General features: G+C 38.9%; 1 protein-coding gene across 3 annotated transcripts in view; it reads right to left on the reverse strand.

The window, feature by feature from the left end:
• Positions 1-12339, reverse strand: part of Nup154 (nuclear pore complex protein Nup154) — a 37222-nt gene that overhangs the window by 10244 nt on the left and 14639 nt on the right. For all 3 annotated transcript variants that reach the window (XM_071696794.1, XM_071696793.1, XM_071696795.1), the window contains 5 exons: positions 9202-9383; positions 7404-7519; positions 5474-5636; positions 3964-4058; positions 1158-1332 (listed from right to left, as the gene is read on the reverse strand). In XM_071696794.1, coding sequence (XP_071552895.1) covers positions 1158-1332; positions 3964-4058; positions 5474-5636; positions 7404-7519; positions 9202-9383 — 731 coding nt within the window. The remainder of the gene's footprint in view (positions 1-1157; positions 1333-3963; positions 4059-5473; positions 5637-7403; positions 7520-9201; positions 9384-12339) is intronic.

Raw genomic sequence — 12339 nt, forward strand, 5'->3', positions numbered from 1 at the left:
CCTCACAAGACCATGAATCTACACCATCTATTGTCATTCTATACACCTAAAATGATTTTTTTTTAAAGCTGTGCAATCAATGCTTGCAAAACAAATGACCCTATACATTTTCCCTTTCAGGCCAAGAAAGTGTCAGTGTCTGTGATCGGTGCCTTCTAAAAATCATACATATTTATATAAATATCCCTGGGGATGGGGGACAAAGAATACTTTCTACATATTACCTTTGTGTTGTAAAAGGCAAATAAACAAGAAGGGAGCGGAGAGCTGGAAATCCTCCCCTCCAGTTTTTTACTTTTCTAAAGGGAGGGACAGGGAAGGGGGCCAGCTGAGGATTTTCCCTCTTAGGCTCAATCCTCTGTTCTTAGCACTACCTCGCTAACATGGGAAATGGCGAAAATGTAAGAAAAAAATGAATGTATTTTTTCTTTAATACCTAACTGCCTTTTCCCTGCTTTCATGAAGCTGCATCAGTAATGGATAAATGACATCCTCATTTGCACACATCCAATCTATAGTTGTCATGCATAACTAACCAAAACCAAAGTCTAACATTCACTACCTGGCCTTACAGACCACTTCACGGTTTACCCAACTGCTCCACACGTTTTGATTCAGTCATCACCAGTGTGTCTCTTCCTATATGCAACATACCTCCATCTTTTTGGATGCAACTCATGCCTCTTACCCTTCAACACACTTGGGAGCTAGGACTCCAAATCTTTCTTATATCATAAATGTTCTCCTTCCCTTTCTCCCCTCACCCACTGACAAACTGATCATCTTGGTCAATGTTTCTTCACTCATTTTCTCTGTGCCTGTACAATATCAGCACACTGTGATCAGCTCTATCAATCAGACTACATTTATTACTACATGTCTCTGACAGTGTCAGTTTTAAAAAAAAAACAGGAATACTCACACCACACACTGTCCTCAGGCAGTCGGTTTCTATGGATCCAACTTCTTCCTTTCTTTTACATTAAAGACCCAAGGCTTGCATCCATACATCAACATCTTTACCCTCATAAACTCTGGCCATTTCCTCCATAAACACCTGAATGCACATTGGACCTTAAACCCTTTTTACATATCTCTTAAATTTGATATTCTTGGATGTGTGTATAATATTTTCTTACAAGTCCTAAAGAACTCACCATCACAGCTTCTTTGAAACCTTTTTCTTTCTCTGCTTTGTTGGTATTTGCCTTGGAAGCCAAAATAATTTCATTGGCCTTTGCTAATTTAGCATCTTCAACACGATACAGCCCAGGGCATATTTCCCGCAATCGCCCTGATATGGCATCAGCTGATGCATTATCTCCATGGTATCTGTGGGTAAACAGCCAGCATTAGTTTGCTTTGAGGTAATGAAAATCATAGGAGGACATGGAAGGGAACAAAAGAAAATTATCGGAAAGAGGAAAAGAGGGATGTGCAATTTTGCTGTCACTACGAGTACGGGAGGGTGTTACAGAGCATGGACGGAATAGATCAATAGTGTGGAGGAAAGGAAATATAGGGATTGTGAAAAGTGCATGGGTGTGTGTATATGCACCCGTGAATACGAAGACTGTATGAGGCAAGGATGAAATGAAGCTTTTCTGAAGGAATTTGAATGACTGTATAAACGGTTCTGAGAATGAGATAAATGTGGTCATATTGGGTGATATGAATGCGAAAGTGGGATGTGATGGAATAGGTGAGATAGTTGGTAAATGGGGAGAGCCTGGAATAAATGAGAATGGAACCTATCTCGTGGATATTTGTGCTGAGAAGTGTTTATTCCTTGCAAACACCTTTTTTCAACATAAGATGATCGACAGTTATACATGGAAGAGGAATGATGGAAGAGAAGAGCAAAAGGCTTTGACTGACTATGTGACAGTGGATGAAAGACTGAGAAAGGCTGTGCAGGATGCTAGAGTCGTGAGAGGATTCTTTGGAAAGATTGACCATTTCACAGTTCTTGTGGGAATGAGGATCAGGGAGAACTAGAGGTATGTTGTAAGGAAGGATGGAGAGGTAAAAGTGCTTGCAAGAAGATTAATCAGGAAAAATGCATGGTGGAGTATGAAAGGAAGGCAACTGAAAGCATATATGGAAGTGCAGTGAATGTAGAAATGCAGGCTCATGTGAATGAGGTGTTTAAAATGTATTGAGAAATACTCGTAAAGGTTGTAAAATCAGTAGTTGGATACAAGGTAGTGAGATACAGGTATAAAAAGAGCAATGCATGTTGGACAGAGGAGATTAGAAAAGCTGTGGAAGAGAAGAAAAAGGCATATGGTAGATTGCTCAAAAGGAACATACCAGTGGAATTTCAGCAGAAGAGGGAAGAATACAAAACATGTAAGCAGAATGTTACGAAGCTGATAGAGGGAAGCAAAGAAAGAGTAAATGAAGATTTTGGAAGAAAATTAAGTGAAAACTTTCAGGATAAGAAACTATACTGAAAGGACATGAAAAAGGAAAGAGGTGGATGTAAGAATGGAAATGCTGAAGTGTGAAGTATGGAAGGGGAATTGCTGAATCAAAAGGAGGAAGTGAAAGGAAGATGGAAAGAGTATTTTGAAGAACTGGTGAATGTGGGAGAAGGAAAGGCAGCAGTTGTTACAAGCATTGGTATGGAGGAGAGAAGGCAGATATCTACTATCTACCAGTAATATACCTAGATAAGGGAAAAGCTGGGGGTGAAACCTGATGAAGAGGATGGTGAATAATGGAGGTGAAACCACTACATTCATAGTACCTATGGTTGCCACAAAAGAAGTTGTGTGACTCACGAATGGATAAAAACAAATAACTGTTCCTCTGCGTAAAAGTGGTGGGAGTACGAGCTATGGTAAAGATTATAAAAGAATGCCTTCCTAGTATACTTACAGGGTGTATGGAAAAAGCAAGAATTATTAATTAAAGAACATGCAAAGGTCTTTAAACAGATTTCATACTTGAAAAGTAATGGAAAAAGTTCTAGAAAACAAGAAAAAAGCGAAAGAAGCATTCTATGTACTCAAAAAGCTCTTTTGGTAGTTCTAACTACGTCAGGCATGCATGGTACAATTTTGAATAATGTTAAACGGGATAAGTGCGTGAAAATGAAAATGGTGGGACAGTACATATAACTGTTTAAACCACCGCAAAAGGCCTTTTCCATCAGGCTACTAATGCTCTTAATGTCAAAAAAACCAATTCCTAATAAAAGAAGCCAACTTTCCCTGCTGTGAATAACTATGAACTTTTACCCATCCAGCTTAACGGCCACATCTTGTTAACATAACCCCAATGGCTATCAAACCCACATTTGCTGTATCTAAAGATACTGTAACACATAAACAATACCATCCAAATGATTACTGTTCTGAGGTTCAGGTAGCTGACGCTAAATTGGGAAACACCATGCATAACTAGAGGTCAGGCAGCTGAGACTTAACTGGGAAACACCGTACATAACTGATCATAAGTAAAGGAAGGTGGCTTAAGAAACAAGTGTAAAGGAAGAGGGCTGAGGAGACTAGCACAAAATGCTCGATGTACATTTTTTTTAATAAACAACTTTTTTCCATAACAACTGTGGTCTAATGAAACATCCCAAATGCAAAGTAAAAATGATGTTTAGCAACTGCATAACTAATGAACGTGCTGACCACAAGAGAAGTGGTGTTGACCAGCGATGTGTGAGCAAGTGCATATCACTTTCCTAATTCAAAAAGCACAGTAAACTGCAATTAAAAGAGAAGAATTCAATTGGTATCTTATGCTCAGCACAAATGTAACCTCTTATGCAGTTTCCTTATATCATTCACTGAGCCCTATCTAATCAACTGTTACCTCTTCCATTAAACAGACCAACTATTAATTCTTTCTGCAAAAATTTTAACATACTCACCTCTCACTACAAAAATATTATCATGCTTAAAATACAATATGAGAAAGCAACCAAACACCAATTCATTCCCTTACCTGTCTAACAGTGCCATGATAAGGCTGCGACATACTTCACGACCAGTTAAAACCAAATCACGAAGTGTCATCCCTCGCAGCTGCTCACGCACTTCCTATGAATAAAATTACCATGTAAAGCATAACATTACTTTTCTTTATTTTCATTCATATGCACCATATGTAAAAAAGGATGGAGTCTGTCCGAAATGGTAAGAATACTTTAATCAATTGAGTCGAGATGGTGGTTGTGGTGTAGCTTTTCACATTAAAGGTTTAGAGGCAAGTGCAATAATTCACCTACAGAACAATAAAGCCATTGTAGAGATAGTTTGGTGAACGATAAGGTGAGGAATGAAGGCGAAACTTTAGCTGAATGGATTTGGAAAACATATTTTGAAGTAGAGAAAAGTGGTTGTAAGCCTAAGAACTGGACTAAGTCGATATCTGCTTCATTTAATACTAGCACACAATGAAAATAAACATGAAAGATAAAATCAGTATGCCAAGTTCCTCTCCTGAAAGGCCTTAGAACAGATATGGGGGAAGCTTGGGCTAGAAGTATAGGATGTCTTAGAAGCTAACAATGTGTATGCTTATAATCTTGCAACAATAACCTCTTCTACAAACTCAGCAAAGACAATAACATAAGCATAGGAAAGGCAGCTCAGCTTGAAGTAAAAAGGATGTAATGACTTCATAACTAGAAGAATGAAAGTCAAAGAGAGCTATGAAATCTATAAAATTAAGAAAGCTATAAGCAAAACAAAGAAAAATGTTGGTAATAAAGAGACAAATCTTAAGCCAGGTGACTTTAAAGTTAAGCGATTCAAGGTCCTCGAGGTATACAACAGGCATACTGATACTACAGTAAGCAAATACCCCTCCTTTAAAATGGAATTTTGAGCAAAGATAATATTTGCAAATGTGAAAGGGGTTACATGGAACATCAACAGATAGCTGGGTCTCAAAATAAATAATACATTAAAAAAGATGCAAATAAGATGATGTTCAACAGAGGAGACAATGATAGATAAACCTCAAATTCAAGAGAAATAATGGTATCAAAGGTGAAAGGTCATGGGATGGGCCTGTACTGCTACTGCAGGGGAAGACACACAAGAAACTGGAGATTCTCAGCATCACATGGTGCCAAAGACAAGAGGGCCGTAAGTTTGTTGGACTTTAGCATGTTTATGTCTAAAGGTTCATAGTGAGAGAGAACAAAACAAATGTGTAAAAAGAAGTAAACAATGAGTAGGATATGCATACAGTGGATATAACAAGAAGTTGGTGAGACTAATCCAAAAGCTTAAACACAGTGAAAAAGAACACTCGCTCAAGTCTGTGACGGACAGAACAGATAAAACCAGCATTGCTGTAGCAATACTGAGAGCAGGAAAACAGTTTTTGCAACTGTTGCTTCTCTACTGCATTACCAATACTTCACTGGTTTATAACACAAAACAAATCGACACAATATTTACTCTAAACTTGCACCAATACTTTGGAAACAATTTCATGAACTTACCTTCTGTATGGCTGAAGTAATGGTGGTGAAGCTGTGAGTGGTAAGGACTGTCAGAAGGCGAAGTACCTCTAGAACTTGGTCTAACAGTGATCTTAGGGCCAACAGTGATGCACGCTCTGATCCATCTCCAGTGAACCTTGTCACATTGACACCTGCGCTTGATCTATGAATGATGAAGAGAAAGCAGGAAAGCCTTTTTTATAATGGAAGAAAAATTAAGGTTCTGGCAAAATCACAATTTAATGCAAACTTATCAACTTGAATAAGTAAACCATGGTGGGCAAAGAAAAAATATAATCCCAGAAGGGGGTCTTGTAATATGCCATGTTAGTGTTTGTAATGCAGGAGTTGAGTGGCGTAAATGCAGCTAATCTGATGGGAAATTGAGATCTGTACGTGCCTGAGGAATGTTATAAGTGCAGTGTGTATATGTTTTGATAATGTGTCTATAGGGAGGAGATGATCTGCAGGTATAAGCTGCTGAAATGTAAAGCTGCGGTAAGCATTATATTTCTACGTGGGAGAGGGCGACTGGTTATGAAGTGGTTTGGATGGGATGGGTCTGGAACTGCTACAAAGAACAGCACAGTGAGGTGAAAACTGTACTAGGAGCAATTTTGTTTCACTGTGCATAAATATATGTATGTGAATGTGTGTTTTTTACATGACAGGTAGAGACTGGATGTGAACCAATGTGGCCTTTCTTCATCTGTTCCTGGCACCGCCTCACTATTATAGGACACAGCAATCAAGTATGAAATGAATATATTCATATGAATATTTTTTCATACACATTTGCCATTTCCTGCATTAGCAAGGAAATGAGTGCATGATCAAGCATATTCCTTTGCATTCACAGGGAAATGAAAAACTATAAGTTCCCAAAAGCACTTCCATGTAATAATCACATCATCAAGGGAGATACAAGAAAGAAATATATCTATCAGTTGATATACAACAAAGAGACTTAGCTAGGACGCCATTTGGTAAACAAGTGACTACCTTAATACAAATCAGGTGCATTCAAGTCTGGCAACATGCATATCATAATTTCATTATGTGGACAAGAAAGAGAACCACTGATAAAATTTGTAAATACGTAATAAGGCATACGTATGAGTAGGATGTGAGGAGGGTGAGTGGTTCCAGGGGAAGGTGGGTTTCTGAAATGGGCATGTATTGTCACTATGGCCGTTTGATCCGTTAACTGACGTAAAATGAGGGAGGTAAATGCATAGGTCTTGGAAAGAGAGCAGTTGATCTGAAATTTGTTGAGATGGGAGGCAGTCAGGAAAGCAAGTCAGCTGCTATTTGCTGATGACATGGCTCTGGTGGCAGATTAGAATGTGAGTGGCTAGTGTCATGAGTTGAGTGTGTGTGAAAGGAGAAAACTGAAAGTTAAAGTGTATAAAATAAAGGTTATTATGTGAGAAACTGCAGTCTAGGTTGGTGAGAGTGTGTGCGAGGAGAAAGTTGAGACTTACTGTGTATAAAAGGAAGGTTATTAAGTTTAGCAGGGATGAGAGACAGATCGGTTGCAGTGTGAGTGCACGGAGAGGACCTGGTAGAAGTAGGACTGTTTTACAAACCTTGGAGTGGACATGGTAGTGGACGGAGCCATGGGAGCTGCAATGAGCCATAAGATCAGTGAGGGGAGCTAAGGTACTGAGTGCATTATGGAATGTGCACTAAGAGTAAAGATCAATAAGTTCAATGGTACAGCAGTCCTGACGAAGTGTATGATTGTGAGGCCAGAGTCATATATCAAAAAACATGAAAGAGAGTGGTCATGTTGGAAATGAAATGCTCAAGAACAACATGTGGTAAGAGGAGGGTCGATTTGTTAAGAAAATTATGTAAGAAAGATATGTGTGGTGGTAATAAGAGTGTACACATTCTTTCTTTCATTTATATATACATAAATACTCACGTAGACAAAGGCTGGAAAGGTGCAGTGCCACCTTGATTTGTGATGAGGAACTTTGCTAACAACTCCACATGACTGGCGAGAAAACCAACCTCCTCAGCTGTCATGGCACTCACAAGCTGATAAACAAACACCAATGAAAATTAGTTATACAAAAAAGGAGACATAGAAAGTGAGATTCTTGTGTATAGACATGAGATTCCTGGTCACACATACTAAGTACAATCTGTCTTTACCTGCTAGGAACTTCAATTTTGGGGGGGATGAACAGTATTAATAGTTACAGGAACATCTCCAGATTAGAGAACTGAATTCAGTCTATGAAAATTAAAGTTAGGCAAGATCTTACGCAAACCGCTGTATCAAATCAATCCCATACACCTATACCCAAACACTGTATAATCATCACATGAAAAGCTGATGTGAATTCTATTTCTGAGACGTCAAGAGAAAATACAGACATGTTATTTCATGTGTGGCAGGATGGCGATGGGAATGAATAAGGGCAGACAGTATGAATTATGTACATGTGTATATATGTATATGTCTGTGTGTGTATATATATGTATACGTTGAGATGTATAGGTATGTATATTTGCGTGCATGGATGTGTATGTATATACATATGTATGGGGGTGGGTTGGGCCATTTCTTTCGTCTGTTTCCTTGCGCTACCTCGCTAATGCGGGAGACAGCGACAAAGCAAAATAAATAAATAAAAAACATAGCAACTAAAGGTAACACAGGATGACAAAATCATTTAATCTGCAGATGGGAGGAAAAATGCCTTCCACATTGCTTGAGTAATGTAAGTTGCGAGACCAGTGTGCTCCACACCAGAGAGAGAGAGAATAAGGAAATTAATCAGAGATCCTTAAGTGTCTACAGCTAGCTCAAGTAACACATATCCAACATTCAAAATGTATATCATTTACTTGCCAAATAAGACAAAATGATGCAAAGATAAAATATATCTCATGTACTTGCCAAATACGACAAAATGATGCAAAGGTAAAGTCTCAATCACTTTTTTATCAAGTACAAAAGGTGGGTTTTGCATGTAAATGACTGCATTAATTATGACTTACAAAAGCACCCACAGGCCAGTAAGGTGTCAATTTAAGACTTAAAGATGAAAATAATACTCCCACATTAAAAAATGTTTGTTGACCCTACCTGCCAAGCCTATAACTGACACAGTAGACTTAAATCATCCCTTTGTTAACCATTGGCCATGATGCATGTCAATAACTGGATTACCAAACTAAAAATAAACACCACTAAAAACATGATGTTTGCTTTCATCTATTAACATTACACATTATTTTTCCTCCACCCTGAGAGTGGCACATACAGAATTTTTCCAATCAATTGTTTTGCTGTCTCCATATCTTCAAATGCTATACAACAAGGATCAAAATTTACTTGAAAAGTTCTACAAACTGGTTTCGATAACATGTATGAGAATCTAACACTATCTGCTTGAGCTGATAAAAAAAATTAAAAGAATCAGAGTTGCCTCAACTATATACACATAAAGAACATAAAAGCTGGAGGACATGTAAAGAGACCGGCAGATGTGAGGAGAAAAGTGTAGTTCATCAGACGCATCAATGGCAAAAAGAGCAAATGCTGAAATTCTACAATGGTTAATTTCCTTGAGTGACCACAACAATAAAGTCATTGAATTAATTCTCCCCTAATAAACAAGAAATACATTCAAGTATATCTACAACAAAATTGCCAGAGAATTCCCACAGTCTTCTCATAATCCTCCGGTCACTTAAAGGAGAAGACTTACCACAGCCTTCCCTTCACTTAGGGTTTCTTTAGCAAATGGTGTAGACCATGCTGGTCTCAAGATTCTTGCCAAGTAGAGATACAGAGCGTTGTGCAGTGGTGAAAACTGTGCATCTTGGCCGATGGTTGCGTTCACATTCTGGTTACCAGGGACTGGGGTTGACACTGTTGGTGGGTTGAAATCTGAAAGCAAGGAAGATATATCATAAACAAGTAAATCCCACTGAAATTGAATATTTCGTATCATTCAAAATGTTGTACTAACTGTGCTTAGTAATATTAGTAATGAGAGAAAGAAACAGAAGCTACCTATGAAATTTTGCCAATCTTCAAGGATAGTGCCTGGCACAGCATAGCATTAAGCTCATGTCAAAGCTCTCTCTGCTACCACACACTTAACAACTGTCAATCCTGCATTCATCTGGCACTTATTTCTTAACTAGCTATCTTGTTTGCTTGTTCTTTATATTTCTGTGTCTATTCCACACTTGTTTCTCATTTCTCTACATACTTCATTTAATTGTCTTTCCTTCTTTCTTACTCTTAAATATTTTTGTCCAAGGTATTACCGCAATCAACTATCCTCTACCTTGATGAGATATTGCAGCATTTAACCATCTCTTCCTTGTCAGGATGTCTTTCACCGAGCACGCTGTTCTTGATTTCCTCACTATCTTGCATCTGGACGTTTTTCTTTTCTTTTTTCTAGGCTGTTGAGGTAAAGTTCTTTCCAACCTTGACAATACTTCATATGTTCCATCACCTCAATTTTGCTAGTGAAAGTGTTTCTGAAGACTCTTAAGCTTCTATTTCCCCACATTAGGTTGGAGACAATAGAGTGCAAGAGAATTCCATTCTATTCATGTACACACAGAACATTTTCATCATCAGCTTCCTGTCTCTTGCAGTGAAGGTTCTCATTATCATACCACTCATCAATTGACTTGAGAATATCATATTACTAACGCAGTATTTGAAATAGTAATTCTTTTACAATTACTCCCGAATCTTTGATGTCAATTTTTTCCTTTTATGTATTTCCCTGTTGGCCGGATGTCACTAATATGTTGTTAACTGTTCTAAATCTTTTTATCAAATGTTCACCATTTCCTAAGCCAGCAAGGTAGCAGTAACATGCTGTAAATGGACTGAACCTGAGAATAAGAAGCACTCTGCGGAAACCGCATAAAAGTCTGTATGGCCAAACTGTGAATAGGGAAGTGGTTTCAGTCCATTTATATATGACTACTAGAGTGAATGTGAGTGAACAAAGCCATTTCTTCAAATGTTCCTGGTACTTAACAAGACTTATGAGTTCTAATTTTTCTTCATCAAATTCCATTAGGTCCTTTTCTGCCCATTCATAAATCACGTTCAAATCAAGTATTATTCATATTCATATTCATATTCTATATTATTTTTATTATACTTTGTCGCTGTCTCCCGCGTTTGCGAGGTAGCGCAAGGAAACAGACAAAAGAAATGGCCCAACCCCCCCCCCCCATACACATGTATATACATACATCCACACACGCAAATATACATACCTACACAGCTTTCCATGGTTTACCCCAGACGCTTCACATGCCTTGATTCAATCCACTGACATCACGTCAACCCCGGTATACCACATCGCTCCAATTCACTCTATTCCTTGCCCTCCTTTCACCCTCCTGCATGTTCAGGCCCCGATCACACAAAATCTTTTTCACTCCATCTTTCCACCTCCAATTTGGTCTCCCTCTTCTCCTCGTTCCCTCCACCTCCGACACATATATCCTCTTGGTCAATCTTTCCTCACTCATTCTCTCCATGTGCCCAAACCACTTCAAAACACCCTCTTCTGCTCTCTCAACCACGCTATTTTTATTTCCACCCATCTCTCTTACCCTTACGTTACTCACTCGATCAAACCACCTCACACCACACATTGTCCTCAAACATCTCATTTCCAGCACATCCATCCTCCTGCGCACAACTCTATCCATAGCCCACGCCTCGCAACCATACAACATTGTTGGAACCACTATTCCTTCAAACATACCCATTTTTGCTTTCCGAGATAATGTTCTCGACTTCCACACATTCTTCAAGGCCCCCAGAATTTTTGCCCCCTCCCCCACCCTATGATCCACTTCCGCTTCCATGGTTCCATCCGCTGCCAGATCCACTCCCAGATATCTAAAACACTTCACTTCCTCCAGTTTTTCTCCATTCAAACTCACCTCCCAATTGACTTGACCCTCAACCCTACTGTACCTAATAACCTTGCTCTTATTCACATTTACTCTTAACTTTCTTCTTCCACACACTTTACCGAACTCAGTCACCAGCTTCTGCAGTTTCTCACATGAATCAGCCACCAGCGCTGTATCATCAGCGAACAGCAACTGACTCACTTCCCAAGCTCTCTCATCCCCAACAGACTTCATACTTGCCCCTCTTTCCAAAACTCTTGCATTTACCTCCCTAACAACCCCATCCATAAACAAATTAAACAACCATGGAGACATCACACACCCCTGCCGCAAACCTACATTCACTAAGAACCAATCACTTTCCTCTCTTCCTACACGTACACATGCCTTACATCCTCGATAAAAACTTTTCACTGCTTCTAACAACTTTCCTCCCACACCATATATTCTTAATACCTTCCACAGAGCATCTCTATCAACTCTATCATATGCCTTCTCTAGATCCATAAATGCTACATACAAATCCATTTGCTTTTCTAAGTATTTCTCACATACATTCTTCAAAGCAAACACCTGATCCACACATCCTCTACCACTTCTGAAACCAGACTGCTCTTCCCCAATCTGATGCTCTGTACATGCCTTCACCCTCTCAATCAATACCCTCCCATATAATTTACCAGGAATACTCAACAAACTTATACCTCTGTAATTTGAGCACTCACTCTTATCCCCTTTGCCTTTGTACAATGGCACTATGCACGCATTCCGCCAATCCTCAGGCACCTCACCATGAGTCATACATACATTAAATAACCTTACCAACCAGTCAACAATACAGTCACCCCCTTTTTTAATAAATTCCACTGCAATACCATCTGTTTTCATCATTTCATTCACACTAGTGGAGTGGGACCTATCTACATACATGTAGCAAAAGA

This window comes from Panulirus ornatus, chromosome 61 (assembly GCF_036320965.1).
Source record: "Panulirus ornatus isolate Po-2019 chromosome 61, ASM3632096v1, whole genome shotgun sequence".
NCBI lineage: Eukaryota > Metazoa > Arthropoda > Malacostraca > Decapoda > Palinuridae > Panulirus > Panulirus ornatus.